Below are 18,374 nucleotides of genomic sequence, written 5' to 3'. Positions count from 1 at the left end.
GAGGTTCCCACTTTGATCAGCCCCATCTGGGGAAGGGAGCTGGGAGCCGGGTCAGGGCGCTGGGAGGTGGTGCTGGGACCAAGGCAGGTGTCCTGCAGCGGGGCTGCTGGCTGCAGAGCTGACCGCCTCAGGGCGTCAACTGAGGAACGCGATGTCGACAGTGAACGTTTGGCAGTGGAGACACTGCAGCTGCCTGGGCCCTCGGGTCTCCTGCGGGTGGGGAACAGCACGCAGCCTTGGGACCCAGCACTCACACTGGGACCTTCATGGGTCTGAGCAGCAGAATCTGAAGAGGGGGGCCCAGGCACACTGTCCAGGGAAAGAGGAGGGGCTGGCTTGCGCATGAGACCCAGCAGCAAGGGGGTCACCCAAGGGCATTCACCGCAGCAAGAGGGTAGGACGGAGATGTATTCTCTGCACTTTTGTAGACCTGGAATATTTTAATTTTAAAAAAAGTTTTCCTTTTTTTTTTTCTTTTTTTTTTTTAAAGAAAATGTATGTGCAGTGGCAAGTAAGAGGAGATGGTTGGGGGCTGCTCTTGTTAGGGGAGGGGTGACCAGAGTAAAGGGTAGCCTGGGCCCCTCTGTGAACAACCAGAGCATCACACACCTAAGTGGCCTGCTGCGCCAGGTACCAGGCTGGATGTGACCCGCTGGGGACCCAGAGTGAGCCCGGCAGCCTCTGGAGACGGAGATGAGGGCACGGAGCGTGCAGTCGGGATGTCGCAGGTACCGGATTAGAATGAAAACAGGCACTTCCTGCTGCTGGGTTTCTCCTCCTTCTGCATTCGAGAGGTAATCTGCCTCAACTGACATGTTTCTATTTCCCCGTTCTTCTTGGTGCCTTTCTGCTCCTTTGCTGTTGCACCTTCATTCAAGCACCTGTTGCTGTTTAGTTGCTCGGTCACGTCTGACCCTTTTGTGACCCCATGGACTGTAGCCCCCCAGGCTCCTCTGTCCATGGGATTTCCCAGGAAAGAATACTGGAGTGGGTTGCCATTTCCTTCTCAGGGGATCTTTCCAACCCAGGGATCAAGCTCGTGTCTCCTGCACTGGCCGGCGGGTTCCTAACCACTGGGCCGCCAAGGAAGCCCCCTCAAGCACAGGGAACCGGTTCCGTGTGGTCACGCCCGCAACATCTCCTGGTGCACACACCCCCTTGCCCCTTCCTCATTTTCCTTTCTCCCTGAGTGCTTCTGTACACATGCTCCTTGAGTGTGAAGCACTTTTTCTGTCTCCCTACTCCTGCCTGGGCTTCTTCTGGCCCATGTTAGAGACCTGCTTCTTAGATCTCCTATCTTCTTCCTCTTCAATTTGCTTCTTAATTTTATGGAGCGTCTTCCAGTACATTTCTGAGGACACAAATATTTTTCAGGAGCAAAGATTTTGAATCCTTACATGAAAAAGTCCTAGTTGTATTTTCACACAACTGACAATTTGGTGAGGCTTTGAATTCGACATTCAAAACCGCTTCTGCGAGAATTCTGAAGTCTGTGTCCTGGTGTTTGGCAGACCCACTGCAGGTGCTGAGAAACCCACGACTGCATTTGCTCCCGCCATTCCTCTCTCCCTGGGCAAGGTCTTCTCATCTCCTGGGCAAGATACTCCAGGGCCCTTTTAATCTGACTGCCCATATCTTTGGTTCTAGCAAAGTTATTCTTAGCTAATTTGCTCTCCCCCACTTAAAAAGAAATCTTACTATGCTGGACTGTGCTGTGTCAACTGAGCAAGAGCTGGGCACCAGATTTCTCAGTGGGAATCCAGGTTAGAGCCAGACCAGAGCGGAACCTGCCTGCGGTTGGGATAGAAGGAAGGAGGACCATCGTCCCTGAGTCATGGTGGTTGGGCAGGGGTGACGGGGGTGACACATGAAAGGTCCCCCACCCCCCCGCAGCCCCCATCTACGCAATGTGGGTGGATATTCATGTTCTTCGGGGACAGAGCTCCTGTGCTCAGGACCCTTCTGGACCCCCTCTCCATGCACCTGTTCATCTGCATTTTTCATTGTCTCCATGATAGTAAACTGTAACCGTAAATGAACGTTTCTCTGAGTTCTGTGAGTGGTTGGAGCAAATTAACTGACAGAGGAGGAGGTTGGTGGGAGCCCTGATTTATAGCCAGTGACGTGACAGCCTGGACTTGCAACTGGGCTGAAGTGAGGCAGTCTCGTGGGGCAGAGCCCTTAATCTGTGGGGTCTGATGCTGTCTCCAGACAAATGGAGTCAGAATTGAGTGAAACTGTAGGACACCAACTCAGTGTCTGCTCAGAAGGGAAGAACTGCTCAGTGTTTGAAAAAACACACAGAGGAAAAGGGAAAGAACGAGAATAACAAAAATTTTGAAAAAGAAGAATGAAGCTGGAAGACCCACACTAACTGATCCCAAACTTCCCCTATAGCTACAGTGACCAGGACAGTGTGGCCACGGAGTGACACACAGATCACCACCACAGAACGGTCTAGAAACACACCCACGCAAGCACAGCCAACCAGTCTTTGACAAAGCCCCAAAGCAAGTCTATGGAGGAAGCTAGCATTCTCAACAAAAACGGTGTGGAAGCACTTGAACATCTGTAAGCAAAACAGAAAGAAAGAAAGGAGAGCCTTGATCCAAAGCTCACTTCTTTTGCAAAAACACAACTTAAAATGAATCATAGTTCTAAATGTAAAACATAAAATTATAAAGCTTCAGGGGAAAATCTTCCTGATCTATGGTTCCATAAAGCATCCTGAGACATTGGTACCCAAAGCACATTCTATTTAAAAAGGAGATGAGTTGAACTTCACCTGAATTAAAAACTTGGACTCTGGGAAGGGCTCTGTTAAGCAGATGAAAGAAAAGCCATGGATGAGGAGAAAGGACTTGCAAAAGTGACACCCAACAAAGGACTTTTGTCCACAAGGAAACTCAAACCCAACAGTAAGAAGACAAAGAGTCCAATAAGAAAATAGGCAAAAGATCACAAAAAGCCGCCATTAGGGAACACAGGGCAGTGCGCTGGCGAGACACGCTGGAGCGGCTTGCAGGAAAAATCTGACACCACCAAGCGCTGGGAGGCGGAACGGTGCAGCTGCTCCGGCAGCCTCGAACCGACTTCAGTTTGAACACAGCCGCATAATCCAAGCCTGGTGCTCATCTCAGGAAGTGAAACCTGCCCATCAGGGCCATGGCAGCCCTTCTAGCAACAACCCCACAACGACCGGCATGTTCCAGCAACAAGAGGAATGAACTGTTATCTCAAAGGCATCACGTGGAATGACAAAGTCACAGTTCCATTAATGCAACTGTCTCATATGACAAGATTCCAGTGAAGCGGACAGATCAGGTGTTGTCAGGGTCAGCTTCTCTGGGGTGTCAGTTTCTCTGGGGTGAAGGATAGTTCCATATCCTGACTGTGGCAGGGCTTGTGCTGATGCTTGTGATGAAATTCCATATACTCCACACCCCTCAAGAATGCATGAACGCCGAGCAGGGTTGTACCAACGTGCATCTTATGGTTTGCACATCATACTATGGGTGTAAGACACTTCGGATGGGGATCTGGGTGAAGGGCACACAGGACTCTATTTCTGCAACTTTTATGTGAGTCAATACAGTGTTTAAATTGGGCAGATTTCGTAAAATGACTCTTCGATCTATAGGGAAGCAGTTTTTCTAAGCAGGAATAATATTCTCGAAGAGTTTCATCAAAAATATTCAGGCATGTGTTATGAATGCACATTTCCAGAGCCACTAAATCAGAAACTATGGAAGTAGATGAGGAATCTGCATTGTTTTCAAGTTCTCGAGCTATTTTATAATCAAACAAGTCTGGGGACACTGGTTTAGGTAGACTGTACTTACGGAGGCAGAGGTAAACTTTAATCATCTAGAAAGTCTGCTTCTCTGGAGTCCTTGGGTGCTAGATAAAGTGAGAGCTTGTACATTAGCACTGGCAGGTGGGCTGTACATCTTTCTCATTTATGTTCAGGATGCTCAGACACTGCAGGGAAATGGTAGCTGGGTGGCACCCTCTCCGTGGAACACACGGGGCCATGAATGAGAGGAGAGGCTGTACAGGAGGCGGGCCATTCTCCTTGGTGCAGCCCTTGTCCACATACCACTGTGTCCTATGGGCCCAGGCCAAGGCGACCACAGGGGTCTGTGGAGGAGCCAGGGAGCGTGTGCAAATGCTATGGATTGAACTGTGTCCCCCAAAGTCCACTGCAGCCCTAACCCCCTATCCTGAAACTGTATTCAGAGATGAGGCTTCTGAAGAGGTAATTAAGGTTAAATGAGGTCATAAGGGTGGGGCCCTAATCCAAGAGTCACCGGGAGTGAGTAAGCGCAGAGAAGGAGGGTCATGAGAGGACTCAGGGAGGAGACGACCATCAGCACGCCAAGGAGAGAGGCCTTAGGAGGAACCACCTGCCGGAACCCTGATCTCGAACGTCCAGCCTCCAGACTGTGAGGAATAGATGTCTGCTGTATGTGCTGTGGCAGTGTGAGTGGGCTAAGACACCAAGGAAGCACGGACCCCCCAGAGAGGCACAAGGGGAGCTGGGAGCAGGTGTGAAGGATGAGGACCAGGTGGGGCTGAGATGAGGGATGCATCTCACACCCACACCTGCTGTCTTCCTTCCGCTGTGAACCTGAGCACCTACTCCAGGCAACCAGAGCTGATCACAGCTACACATGCAAGCTGCCCTGACCCCCAACCTCTCCTTGGAGCTGCCAGGACCCTCCAGGGGCAGCCTCTGAGGCAGGGATGTGGTCTGGCCTTGCCTTCCCTTCCCCCTCACCACACCCCCATCCAGGAGGTGCAGATCTGTTGGGAACAGCCTCTCAATGAAGGTGTAAAGTGGGCACTGCCTGAAACAGGTGGCACAGGCTGGCACAGGCCTGAGGCCATTGGTCCAGGCTATGTTCCATCTTTTAGTTTATTTGGAATTAGCAGAACATTAATTTTATGGTACTCTGATTTATTGGAACTCACTGGAAAAGACCCTGATGCTGGGCAAGATGGAAGGCAGGAGAAGGGGACGACAGAGGATGAGATGGTTGGATGGCATCACCGACTCGATGCACATGAATTTGAGCAAGCTCTGGGAGTTGGTGATGGACTGGCGTGCTGCAGTCCACAGGGTTGCAAAGAGTCAGACATGACTGAGGGACTGAATTGAACTCTGATTTAACATTGTCCTTGGTCACCCTGCTTATTTAACTTCTATGCAGAGTACATCATGAGAAACGCTGGGCTGGAAAGAAGCACAAGCTGGAATCAAGATTGCTGGGAGAAATATCAATAACTTCAGATATGCAGATGACACCACTCTTATGGCAGAAAATGAAGAGGAACTAAAAGCCTCTTGATAAAAGTGAAAGAGAGTGAAAAAGTTGGCCTAAAGCTCAACATTCAGAACACTAAGATCATGGCATCTGGTCCCACCACTTTAAGGCAAATAGATGGGGAAACAGTGGAAACAGTGTCAGACCTTATTTTTCTGGGCTCCAAAATCACTGCAGATGGTGACTGCAGCCATGAAATTAAAAGACACTTACTCCTTGGAAGAAAAGTTATGACCAACCTAGATAGCATATTGAAACGCAGAGACATTACTTTGCCAACAAAGGTCCGTCTAGTCAAGGCTATGGTTTTCCAGTGGTCATGTATGGATGTGAGAGCTGGACTGTGAAGAAAGCTGAGCGCTGAAGAATTGATGCTTTTGAACAGTGGTGTTGGAGAAGACTCTTGAGAGTCCCTTGGACTGCAAGGAGATCCAACCAGTCCATTCTGAAGGAGATCAGCCCTGGGATTTCTTTGGAGGGAATGATGCTAAAGCTGAAACTCCAGTACTTTGGCCACCTCATGCGAAGAGTTGACTCATTGGAAAAGACTCTGATGCTGGGAGGGATTGGGGGCAGGAGGAGAAGGGGACGACCAAGGATGAGATGGCTGGATGGCTCACTGACTTGATGGACGTGAGTCTGAGTGAACTCCGGGAGTTGGTGATGGACAGGGAGGTCTGGTGTGCTGCGATTCATGGGGTCGCAAAGAGTCGGACACAACTGAGCGACGGAACTGAACTGAACTTGGTATCTAATCAGACATTCAAGTAGACACACAAATATCAAACCAATAAGTATGACCGAGCCCCTTTGCTGTTTACCTGGAACTAGCACAACGTTGTGAATTGGCTATACTTCAATACAAAATAAAAAGTTAAAAAAAAAAAAATCAAACCAAAGTACGTTGCTCCCCATCTCACAAACATGACTCAATTTAGACTATGAACAAAGACCCTACAGAGTGCTGGTGATTCCTGCGACTGTAACAGTTGAGAAATGGCTTAAATAGAGATACTTTCTTTTGCTCTGAGAAACCTTATTCTTTAATTTCCCCTAACTTCCTAAAGAGAAACACTGCTAAGGAAGATCGTCCCTTAATTATTTCTGTGACGCTTTATAGTTAAGTCTGCCCTGGGCTCAGAACTCGTCATTCTGGCTGAGAGTGTGCTGCATGTAAATTATACCCTCAGTATTCAGTCACATAGTTTCCGCGTGACTCACGTTCTCCCAGAGAATCCAGCACACGGCAGAAGCCGACTCAGCAGTTTCTCTCACAAGGCCACCTCCCCACTGACTCGCTGACCCTTGAACGCTCAGGGCTGAGATGAGCGTGTCCAGAGACCCCTTGCGGGTGCAGAGCTCCACATCTGAGGGAGCTAAAGCAGGGGCCCCTAGGGCTGACCACCAGCCAGCATTTTCACACACAATGGGACATTTTAATTTCCCAGTTAGGATATGAAAGCTCTTACTAGCTCTCCACCGAAATGGCTGTGATTCTTTGTTCTAAAACCAGCAGTGCGTGTGCTGGGAAAGCATCTGTAAAAGGGTGGGCATATCCCAGAACCATGACCCGTGGGCTGGACGTGCTCCACAGACGGACGGAAGGACCGGGGTAGCGACAGAAGTCCCAGACCCGGTGCTTGTTCCCCGTGCGCCAATGATGGTTTGCAGACTCATATCCAAATGCCAGCTGAGATGCAAGGTGATGCGAGTGTGTGCCTAGAGCCCTTGGCTTCCTGACTCTGGATGCTCAGGTCACAACCTGGAGGACAGAAAACTCCGTCCTCCTCAGAGACCTGAAGCTGCCATGGACTCAGAGCTCCACCAGCTCACACACTCCTTGGAGGGGAAGGACAGCCTCCCAACAGCTCTGCAACAACCAAGCGCTCGGTGTGGCTGTGGGTGAACCAGGACCACCTGGTGCAGACAGGACAGAGCTGCCCCCATCCCGCATGACTGTCAACGTCAACCCGAGTGCTCCCACCACTACCAGAGACCCTGCCAGCTCCTGGGAGATGCATGCTGGCTCTCCTCCTGCCCTCACGGCTGGAGGAGCAGCAGGAAAACCACTGAGCCTCCCAGTGCCCTCGCCACCTTCCCCTGTTACTAGTGCCTCTATTATCACCACCTGCTCTGAGTGCACCACCTGCGGCCACTGGGCCGCTCCTGGAATAGTCATCTCAAAAAGGTTCCTTTGGAAAAGTAAATCCAAATGCAAAAGAACTTTTTTTGTGTGTGAACCAGCACGAGTGGCACAGAACCTAAAAGCTAGTGAAGCAGCTTTGGTAACAGAAGCAACAGGCAAACCCAAAACTAAAGAGGAAAGGGTAAAGAACTCAGATCATCCAGAGAACTATGTGAAATAGCCCACAAGAGGGACGTGATGGTCCCAGGCACCATTCAACTCTCAGGGTTTCTTCAGCATCACTTTGAGTTCAGTGAACAGAATGCTTGATGCCAGAATTATAAGCGGCTCTAATTTCAGAAGCTGATTATCATTATAAATCATTCCATTATACTGAGATTTCAGTTTTCAAAACTGAGAGTTTAGAAAAAAGCACTTCATTATATGGTAGGATCGCAAGAAATTGCAATGTGGGACAGACCCCAGCACCTCACTGGGGGGAGAACGTTTCCACGCCTCCTAGAGCTTCTTCCTGGTTGGGCTTTGGGGCCCCCCGCCCCCAGGAACACATTTCTCCCGCCCTGAGGGCTTAGGTCCTGGGAGGGACTTGTCCAGCAAGATGGGGCCTGAAGTGTCTGCTGTCAGTGGGGCAGCCAGGGCGGGACCAGGAGGCAAACAGAACAGGCCTGGGCCCATCCCCAAGAGCCTGGGGCAACTTTAGGTCTTTGTTTTGGGGTAACGTGCTACAGAGCTTAGAGTGGGTGCTGACACATTGAGGCAGTGGCTTGTTTTCAAAGCTGGACGAAGAGAGAATATTTGGTTCTCATCCTCACTTAACACCTCATCAACATGTGGTCAGTTCGCAGGATTCCCTCGACATCCCATGGACTTTGGGACCTCCCCCAGGCTAAGACCTTGAGACCCTTCTTGACCTCCTCCTCCAGCCCCTGCCCTGCCGTGGTTTCTAGTCTGACTTCAGCCTACACCCACTTCCAGCTCCGTGGACTTCTGTTACCTGCCCACCCTGCACAGCACATCTCAGCTGGTTCCCCAGACCCGGGCCCCCTCCAGCTGCCCTGCTCAGGGGTGGCCCTGCTCCACTAGAAACTCAGACCTTTCCTGGATACCCCCACCCCTGCAGCTGCTCAGCACTGCCCAGGCCCCCACCTCCTGCCCTCTGCCTCCATCCACCTCAGCCCGTGTGACCGGGCTGCATGGGTCCTGCTCCCCGATCTTGATCCAGGCCCTCCACACTTGCCTCCTGGCTCTGGCTCCTTCCCAAGCCAGGCTCCTGTGAAACGCTGTTCCCCCTCCTCCAGGCAGCGCCTACCAGAATGGTGCTTGGCACTCAGGAGGCAGCAGGCACAGGTGCTGAGAGCACAGAAACTCCCTCCCACCCCCAGACGGCAGACATACCTGGGTGAGCAACTGGTCGGGCGCCAGCTGGTTGATCCACCGCATGTACCGCTCAGTGGAGTTGGGGGGCTCCCTTGTCACTTGACAACCAATAATCTGTAAAACAATAACAAACAGGACTTAAAGCCATGCAGCCTTGGGGGCGGCCCTGTGTTTTGATAACTTTCTCCATTCAGCTTCTAAATAAACAAGAGCTGCAGCCCTAACAGCTTATTGCCCCCGGCCGGCTCCCTCTATCTAGGCTGCCACAGCAGCCTCCACGGTGATGCTATCAGACAGGCACTCCCGCCCCAGGAGAAGCCATGCTAGCTGCCATCTAAATCCTCTCCTGCACCCTGCCAGATTACTTCTCACCCCTCCTTCTACTCTTGGTTCTGGAACCTGGCCCTGCCTCCTCCTGGCCATGGACACCATCCCCTCTCCACAGCTTCACAGGCTGACTCCCAGCACCCAACACCTAGGGAAGCCCCCCTGCACACTCTCCTCGGGTATCTGCCTGCAGTGCATTTAAACATCCTTAAGACTGTTCAGAGGTAAAGGGTCCAGCCCTCCCATCAGTGAGGCAGGCTTGGAGGGAGGCTGGGCCCTCCCACAGATATCAGGGGTCCTGATGCTCAGACACCAGCAGCCCCAGGGCTCAGATGCAGAGAATGGGCCAGTTTCCGAGGGAGGGGCCCCTCGCAGAAGCAGGAGGAGGCCTTTCTCCCCCTTTCTGGCCAGGGGAGGGCAGCTGGGGTATCCGAGGGTGGCAGAAAGCCCGCTCCTGGGTGAGGGTCCTATGAGGCTCTCACAGGCTGGCTGACCTCGGAAGATGACACTAACCTCTGATCCCAGGCTTTGTCTTCCCCACCTTCCAGACCATCGGGTAACACAGTGAGGAAGGTCAAGGGTGGCTGGCTGACTTATGTCACTGCCTAAGTCTCCTTATTGAGAAATGAGCAAAAGTCATCTCATGAGTTTCTTAAAACTTGCTCTAATAGACACAACACTTACACATGGTGATTAATTTCTATTAATTCAGTTATGCTACTGAAGGTTTCAGAAGGTTTTCGTCTGCTTTGCTTGCATTTTGTTGTGGTGGTTGTGTTTCGTGATCCTGTTATACATATACACATCTCCATTCATTTCCAGATTCTTTTCCCACACAGGTTATTACAGAATACTGAGTATAGAATACCCTGTGCTACACAGTAGGTCCTTGTTTGTTGTGGTTTTTTAATCTGTTCTTGACAGAGAGAGAGAAATGGTAGATTCGCATGTAGTAGTAAGAAATAACACACAGAGATCCCATGTGTATTATTACTTGGTTTCCTCTAATGGTAACATCTTGAAAAACCAACACTTGGCCTCCACTGGGCTCAGGGACACTGGGCGTTTCCACGGCCACAGGGGCCCTCATGGTGCCTTTATGGCTGCTTCCCGCCCCTCCCAAGCCCCCACACCCACCCCACCCGCCCTGCTCCTCCCCCACACTGCCAGCTCACAGCCACAACCCTGCTACTTCAATGCCACAATTCTTTCAAGAACGCTGCAAAAATGCGATCACATTGTGTGCAGCCTTTAGCGATTGGGTGATTCCCTGGAGATTTGTTCCCTGTTTTTTTTTGGCTGAAAAATACTCCACAGCTTAACCCTCTACAGGACACCTGGGCTGTTTCCAGTTTGAAGCTGTTACTATTATTCTGCTGCAAACACTCATGTAGGGGCTTTTGTGTGAATAGAAGTCTTCGTTTCTCTGGGATGAATGCCCAGGAGTGTGACTGCGGGTCATACAGTAGTTTCACGTTTTAAGAAACTGTTTCCCTGAGCGGCTGCACCACTTCCATCCCCACAACAGCACATGTGACCAGTTCCCCCACATCTTCGCCGTGTGTTTTGGTCTAGCTTTTCTGACCGGTGTGTGCGGTGACTCGCGCTTATAACACACATCCCCAATGGCTCATGAGGCTGAACCTCCTTCCGGGGGCTTATTTCTCATCTGCCTGGCCCTCCAGAGAAGTTTTATTAGGATAAAACACACTTGGCCATAGGTGTGTATTCTTTTTACATATTACTGAATTCTGTGAACCTTTTATGTATTTCTCCTAAAAGCACATACTAAACACAGTTACAAATCAGAACAGCTCTTGAATGAGCAGCCTGCCCAGTGCGAGGCTGCAGGACTGATGTGACCAAGGCGTATATTTTTAACTGTCTATTCCATCTGTTTTCTGGTATCGTTTACACTGGTTTGCATTTGATGGCTGAACAGAAAAGGTTTTGAAGAAAAAAGGAAACATGTGGATCAAAGCTGTGAGATAGAAACCCTCTGTTTCAAAAGTATTCCCAAACATTAAGATGAAGAGGCTTAACTTCTGTATAAACACCCAGGCCCCGGCCCCACACTGCTGTGTCATGAACAGCTGCTGGGGGTGGAGGGTCAGCCTAGCACAGCCCAGCCCACGCTGAGAGACACACTTCTAGCCAGACCGTGGGCAGGCGGACATGGCCTTGCTGGGACATGAGCTGACTCACGCTAGTTCCACAGTGAACACCTGAGCCTCCTTCCCAAACCTCACCTTCCACTCTCTGCCTCTGAGGAAGGCTGAACCACACTGGGTGGGGTCTCACAGGGAGCAGGGCTAGGAGGACATGAAATGAAGCTGGAGCTTCAGCGGCTAGCTGTTCTTTGAGGCTTTAATCAATGTGAGTGTTGGTTTACAAAGAACGAAAGGATATTTTGTTTGCCTTGTGGAAGTGAAAAGTGAAAGTCGGACACTCAGTTGTGTCTGACTCTTTGTGACCCCCATGGACTGTAGCCCGCCAGGCTCCTCTGTCCATGGGGTTTCCCAGGCAAGAATACTGGAATGGGTTGCCACTTCCTTCTCAAGGGGATCTCCCCGACCCAGGGATTGAACCCAGGTCTCCTACACTGGCAGGCAGATTCTTTACCATCTGACCTACCAGGGCAGTCCTTTGTTTGTGTTAACACTTTTTAAAAGAACGCTGGCCTGGGCCACAGGGCAGACAAAGGCAAATCATAAAAAGAGGCGCCTGCAGCAGGGCGCCGAGCTCCTCTCCTGTGCTGCCTGCCCTGCCTTCACGCCAGACCGCTGTGGACACCACGCCAGCACAGGGCCTGTACACAGTCAGTGCTCAACAGGCACAGGCTGAACGGACACAAAGAGCGGGAGACTGAGCAAACGCTTCAAGAAATAATGGTCAAAAATTTCCCAAATTTGATGCAGGCTATAAAACCACAGATCCCAGAGATTCAACAAAGCCTCATTAGAGTCAACCTTTAAAAAAGAAAAAACAAACTTTGGTTTGTACATCATAACCAAAGTGCTGAAAAGTAATATTAAAGAAAAAAAAATCTTAGAAGCAGTCAAGAGAAAAACACCCATTACACAGAGAGGCATAAGGAAGGCAGCAGACTTCTTGGCAGAAGCTATGGAAACCAGACAAGGGGGAGGGATCTTTTTTAAAAAATATTTTATTTGTATTTATTTGGCTGAGCCTGGTCTTAGATGTGGCATGCATAATCTTCAATCTTTGTTGCATCATGCAGGATCTTTTTTCAAGTTGCAACATGCAAACTCTTAGCTGAGGCATGCGGGATCTAGCTCCCTGACCAGGGATCAAAACCAGGCCCCCTGCATTCGGAGCACAGTCTTAGCCACTGGACCACCGGGAAGGGCCAGGGAGAGGCATCTTTAATGAAAGAAAGGACCTCAACCTAGAATTCATTAGCCAGCTACTATAGCTTTCAAAATTTAAAGCAAAAGAGACTTTTTCAGAAAAACAAAAGCCAAAATAATTCATCACAAGAAGAGTTAAATTACCAAAGGAGATGAAGGAAGCTCTTTGGGGGAAAGAAGACGATCTGACTGATAAGAAGGAATGGTAAGTGGCAGTAATGGTAAACGTGTAAAAGCTGGAGACATTTTGCCATCTGTAACCTCTTTATAAGATAGTTCATTTTGGTAAAAATAAAAACAAATAGCGTGGGGTTTACAGCATAAACTGTGTGACAGGATGTGATCCTGTAATCTCATGCTCCACGTGAGACTCTGCCATCTATCTGCGGTAGAGTGTAAGGGGCAAGGTACACACTGCACACGGCCCTAAGCCGACCCCTGGGAACTAGGGAGACAGAGAGGTGTAGCTGATAGAGCAACAGCGCAGGTAGAGGGGATCACAGAGCAAAACACGGAGAAGAGGAAACCAGGAGGAGAGAGGCTCGAGGCAAAACCCAGACCAGAAGATGAAGACCAATTACATAAAATACAGAAGGAACACAGTAATAAACAGCAAAAGTCAGTAAAATAGAAAAAAATAAAAAGGAGGAAGGGACTGGCATGTGGCCGAGTTAGGAGGGGTGCCAGTGCAAGGTGGCTTGGCTTGGCTGTTGCTGGGATCAGTACCCACATTCAAGCTCTTACTGAGGAACTGAGGTTTTAAATTTATTTTAAAAAATTAATTATTTTTATTTATTTGGCTGAGCTGGGTCTTAGTTGCAGCTCATGGGATCTTTAGCTGCATATAGGATCTAGCTCCCCAAACAGGGATCAAACCTGGGTTCCCTGCATTAGGAGCATTGAGTTTTCACCACTGGACCATCAGGGAAGTCCCAGAAACTGAATTTTTTAAACTTCACTAACCTCAGTTCTTCATGGAAATGAGAAATTATACTGCAAACCCACATAACAAACCAGACAACAAGCTTGAATAGGAAGTTGTAAAATGAGCCCAGGACCTGCACCTTGAATTCTGAGAGGAAGGCAGCCCACTCTCCCCACCCACTGTCCTCACAGTGTTGCTGGAGGGTCCCTCCCGCAAGGCCTCTCAGAACCACGGCCTGAAGATGAAAAATAAGGGGTGGGGGGAAATGTAAAGCATAAAATTTTATTAACTACATTTATGAAATTAGTTCCTAATTTATGTTTATCAACAGTTTAAAGATTACTAAAATATAAACAAAAATTAGATTTCATTAAGAACTAATTGCCTTATAGATCCAATCCTCAAAATACTGAAAGTGGGTACATTTAGGAATGGAGGCAGTGCTTTGATATTTTAAGTTAGATTAACTATTTTCCTTATTTCATACTCCCAAATGCTTCTTGTCATCAAAAATCTTTTCTAAATCATGACTTACAGATCAACGTGTAATCACCTAGGCAACAATCACCACTAGGAAACAGGGTCATTCAAACACCCTCCTAGCTCCCGAGAGGCACACCTGTGTTTACTCATCAAGAGCGGTATGTATCAGGTGTGACTGGGATGTGGGGCGGCCACGCTCCACGAAACCTAAACACATAGACATGTGTTGTCCACGTGTGGTAGTCACGTCAACATGGGGCAGATGCGGAAGAACACCGCTCCATCACTGTGATTTTTAACCTGAGAAACTTCTCCGGACGGTAGAAGGTGAGGTGCCCTCATCACCTCTGCCTCTCGAATCTCCCAGGCACTGGACCAGGTCTATCTTCAGCAGGGCTCTTGTAGCCTTCCCTTCTCGATTCACCCCACCCCCCAAATACCAAGAGATGGGTGCCTGGCCTGCAACACGCCCCCTCCCCAGGCTCCATCAGGGCCAGCCGTGGACACAGAGGCCCCCAAGCCCACCTGCAAACCGATCCCCAGGCACTGCAGGCCAGAAGGCTCCCCAGCCAGTCTCTCGCACTGTGAGGCAGAGCTGGACCATGGAGTCTGGCCACCAGACTCCGTCCTATGTGACTAAGTGAAGCCCCCATCTGCACTCACTTCTTCCAGCCTCTGCTGGGTACACAGATGGTGCCCACTGTGTGTGAGGTGCAGTGAGGACTGAGCCAAAGTGAGGCGGCGCCTACTGGGCTTTAGGTGCTGACAGCAGACCCACCCACCTCCCAGCCTTGTGCAGCATGAGCTCCTTGTCAGCCCCTTCAAACAGCTGTGCCCTCTCTGCAGCGCCGGCGCCGTTCCCGGGCACACACTCAGCCAACCAAGTCAGTGCCTCTCTGTGGACAGAGGGCACAGTAGCCACCCCCACAGGGCGGGATGAGGCTGCACCATCCCCAGGCACACACTCAGCCTGACCAAGTCAGCGCCTCTCTGTGGAGGCACGGTAGCCACCCCCACAGGGCGGGATGAGGCTGCACCATTCCCAGGCACACACTCAGCCTGACCAAGTCAGCGCCTCTCTGTGGACAGAGGGCACAGTAGCCACCCCCATAGGGCGGGATGAGGCTGCACTGAGCAGAGGGGAGATGACGGCCCTGGTGTCACCTGAAGATGGAGACTGGTCCACAGTGCCTACCTCCCGCCTCATGTTCCCACCAGGCAGGGTGGGCAAAGGCCAGGTCACCAAGGACTCCTCCTGAGCCCCCTGGAGACTCACATCCAGGATGTAGGGAGGTCCTGCCACCGCCCTGTCCCACGACCACAGGGAAGGACCCGCCCACGAGTGCTGGAAAAGCTCTGGGTCGCCATGAACCTCTGCAGGGTGCTCCCTGCCTCCTTCCCACCTCCATCCTCAGTGCCTCCATATTCCTGAGAATACAGAGCTTCCCACCTCTGCCCATCACAGGTGACCCCTCAGGGAGGGGCCCGGACCAAACACAGCAGCTTCCCTGAGCCCACCCAACTCCTGTCCCAGAGTGGATCTCCGCTCCAAAATGCTCCACAGGTGGGTGGGGAAACGCCCGACACGCCATCTCAGAAGCTCTGCAGAGAACGTGCAGCTGCACGATTTATGGGCGTGGCCACCCTCATAATCAAATGGCTTTCTTGTAAATGGCCTTAAAGTAATGACCAAGGACAAACATATACTTAGCATTCATTTCATTCTTTCCAAACAAACTATATGATATAATCAACAAAACCACCAACTGGCAACTGCAAATCAAGATTTTTGTAGGTCATGACTTTTATAAAACCCGGCCCCACAGCAACAACCCTTGAGCTGGTTTTGTCTAGTGCAGCAGGGCTGCTCTGAATCCCTGGTCTCGCTGCAGACCTGTGATGTGGGGCGGGAGGAGGCACAGCTGCTCCACTGCTGGGAGCAAAGCTTCTCCTTTGTTGGATCAGAGTATCCAGTGCACTTAACACAAGCTTAGCGAGAAAAGCCCTAACCTCAAACCTTATAAAAGGACAAGACAATGTGTTTCAATTAAGATTAAGACAAACTGGAAGATTAAGATAAGCTTTACTGTATTGCAGGCAGTAAAGACTCAGTCTGCAACGCGGGAGACCTGGGTTCAATCCCTGGGTTGGGAAGATCCCCTGGAGAAGGGAAAGGCTACCCACTCCGGTATTCTGGCCTGGAGAATTCCATGGACTGTATAGTCCATGGGGTCGCAAAGAGCTGAACACAACTGAGTGACTTTCACTTCACAACATAAACTGACATGGTCTATATTTTCCCCAAATTCTTTATATATCCCTAGATTTCAAGGTCTTTGAACTTACATGTTGTGGTTCAGTTGCTCAGTTGTGTCCAACTCTTTGCGACCCCATAGCCTGCAGCATGCTAGGATTCCTTGTCCTTCACCATCTCCTGGACCTTGCTCAAATTCATGTCCATTGAGTTGGTGATCTCATCCAGCCATCTCATCCTCTGTTGCCCCCTTCTCCTCCTGCCTTCATCCTTTCCAGCATCAGGGTCTTTTCCAATGAGTCAGCTCTTTGCATCAGGTGGCCAAAGTATTGGAACTTCAGCTTCAGCATCAGTCCCTCCAATGAATATTCAGTGTTGATTTCCTTTACAATGAAATGGTTTGATCTCTTTGCAGTCTAACGGACTCTCAAGAGTCTTTTCCAACACCACAATTTGAAAGCATCAATTCTTCGATGCTTAGCCTTCTTTATGGCCCAACTTTCACATCAATACATGACTACTGGAAAGACCACAGCTTTGACTATGCAGACCTTTGTTGGCAGTGATGTCTCTGCTTTTTAATATTCTGTCTAGGTTTGTCATAGCTTTTCTTCCAAGGAATAAGCATCTTTTAACTTCATGGTTGCAGTCACTGAAGTGATTCTGGAGCCTGGGAAAATAAAATCTGTCACTGTTTCTACTTCTTGTCTATCTATTTACCACGAAGTGATGGGACCAGATGCCATGATCTTCATTTTTTGAATGCTGAGTTTTAAGCCAGCTTTTTTACTCTCTTCTTTCACTCTCATCAAGAGACTTTTTAGTTCCTCTTTGCTTTCTGTCATTAGAGTGGTATCACTGCATATCTGAGGTTGTTGATATTTTTCCCAGCAATCTTGATTTTGGCTTGTGATTCATTCAGCCCAGCATTTCACATGGTGTACTCTGCATATAAGTTAAATAAGTAGGGTGACAGTATACAGCCTTGATGTACTCCTTTCCCAATTCTGAACCAGTCCATTGTTCCATGTCTGGTTCTAACTGTTGCTTCTTGACCTGTATACAGGTTTCTTAGGAGGCAGGTAAGGTGGTCTGGTATTCTCATCTCTAAGAATTTTCCACAGTTTGTTGTGATCCACACAGTCAAAGGCTTTAGTGTAGTCAATGATGCAAAAGTAGATGTTTTCTGGAATTTCCTTGCTTTTTCTATTATCCAATGGATGTTGGCAATTTCGATCTTTGGTTCCTCTGTCTTTTCTAAACCCAGCTTGTACCTCTGGAAGTTCTCAGTTCACAAACTGTTTAAGACTAGCTTGAGGGATTTTGAGCATTACCTTGCTAGCATGTGAAATGAGCACAAATATACAGTAGTTTGAACTTTTCTGGCATTCCCTTTCTTTGGGATTGGAATGAAAACTGACCTTTTCCAGTGAGAACCACCAAAAGTAACTTCACATGTGAGCCAATCACAAAAAAGTGGGGGGAACAATATATCTAAACGTATCTCACTCTCTACAATGTCAACACTGGTTACAAAATTCTTCACACAAAATTTCTTTCAATGCAAAAGATGTTGTCCGTGTTTGGAAACTGTGTGCCATATCCAGTTATGTGAAAATCACCTCTGGTGTCTCCAGCCTGGACAAGTTCTCAGACTTAGGCCCGATAGCTGAGGGAGAGGCCCCACCCATGAGGACGGACCTGCGATGCCAAGGGCAATGCACCCAGGATGCAGGATATAGGGCTAGGAGGCGACCCTGATCATGTGAGGCAGCTGGACACAGGACACCGGCAACACCAGGCCCATCACGCCACTGGAGCAAGGGTCCATGGGTCAGTGATAACCTGAGCTCATGCGCACACAGGCCCTACCAACGACCACTTTCGGGTTCCTGAGGTGCAATCAGAGAGCGCAGGCTCAGTGCCTGGCCGAGCCCTCACGTGGGTTCCCTGGAATGTGACTGGGGGTGCATGTAAGAGAAGGGCCAGGTGAGTGGAATCGAACACCACATCACATTCTGAAAAAAAGGCAGAGGTTGGGCCATCCTGGAGGCTTGCAGGATGGGGTGCTGGTCCCCACACACCCCTGCAGAACCACTTGTCTCGCTCACACGCTGCATCAGCAAGTCAGCACTAGGGACCCTCTCTGCTGTCTTCACTTTGT

The 18,374-nt window shown here is 49.7% G+C and overlaps 1 protein-coding gene across 14 annotated transcripts in view; it reads right to left on the bottom strand.

Annotated features, from left to right (window-relative positions):
* B3GNTL1 (UDP-GlcNAc:betaGal beta-1,3-N-acetylglucosaminyltransferase like 1) overlaps positions 1-18,374 on the bottom strand; it is a 132,757-nt gene that overhangs the window by 67,355 nt on the left and 47,028 nt on the right. For all 14 annotated transcript variants that reach the window (XR_006061262.1, XR_009595366.1, XR_006061260.1 and 11 more), the window contains exon 6: positions 8,869-8,964. Coding sequence is in view for 7 of the 14 variants with exons in the window: in XM_042256206.2 (XP_042112140.1) it covers positions 8,869-8,964 (96 nt within the window). In the remaining 7 variants the exon portion in view is untranslated. The remainder of the gene's footprint in view (positions 1-8,868; positions 8,965-18,374) is intronic.

Source organism: Ovis aries, chromosome 11 (assembly GCF_016772045.2).
Source record: "Ovis aries strain OAR_USU_Benz2616 breed Rambouillet chromosome 11, ARS-UI_Ramb_v3.0, whole genome shotgun sequence".
Taxonomy (NCBI): Eukaryota; Metazoa; Chordata; class Mammalia; order Artiodactyla; family Bovidae; genus Ovis; species Ovis aries.
The sequence above is the reverse complement of the archived record's forward strand: the minus strand, read 5'-3'. Positions and strand labels throughout refer to the sequence as shown.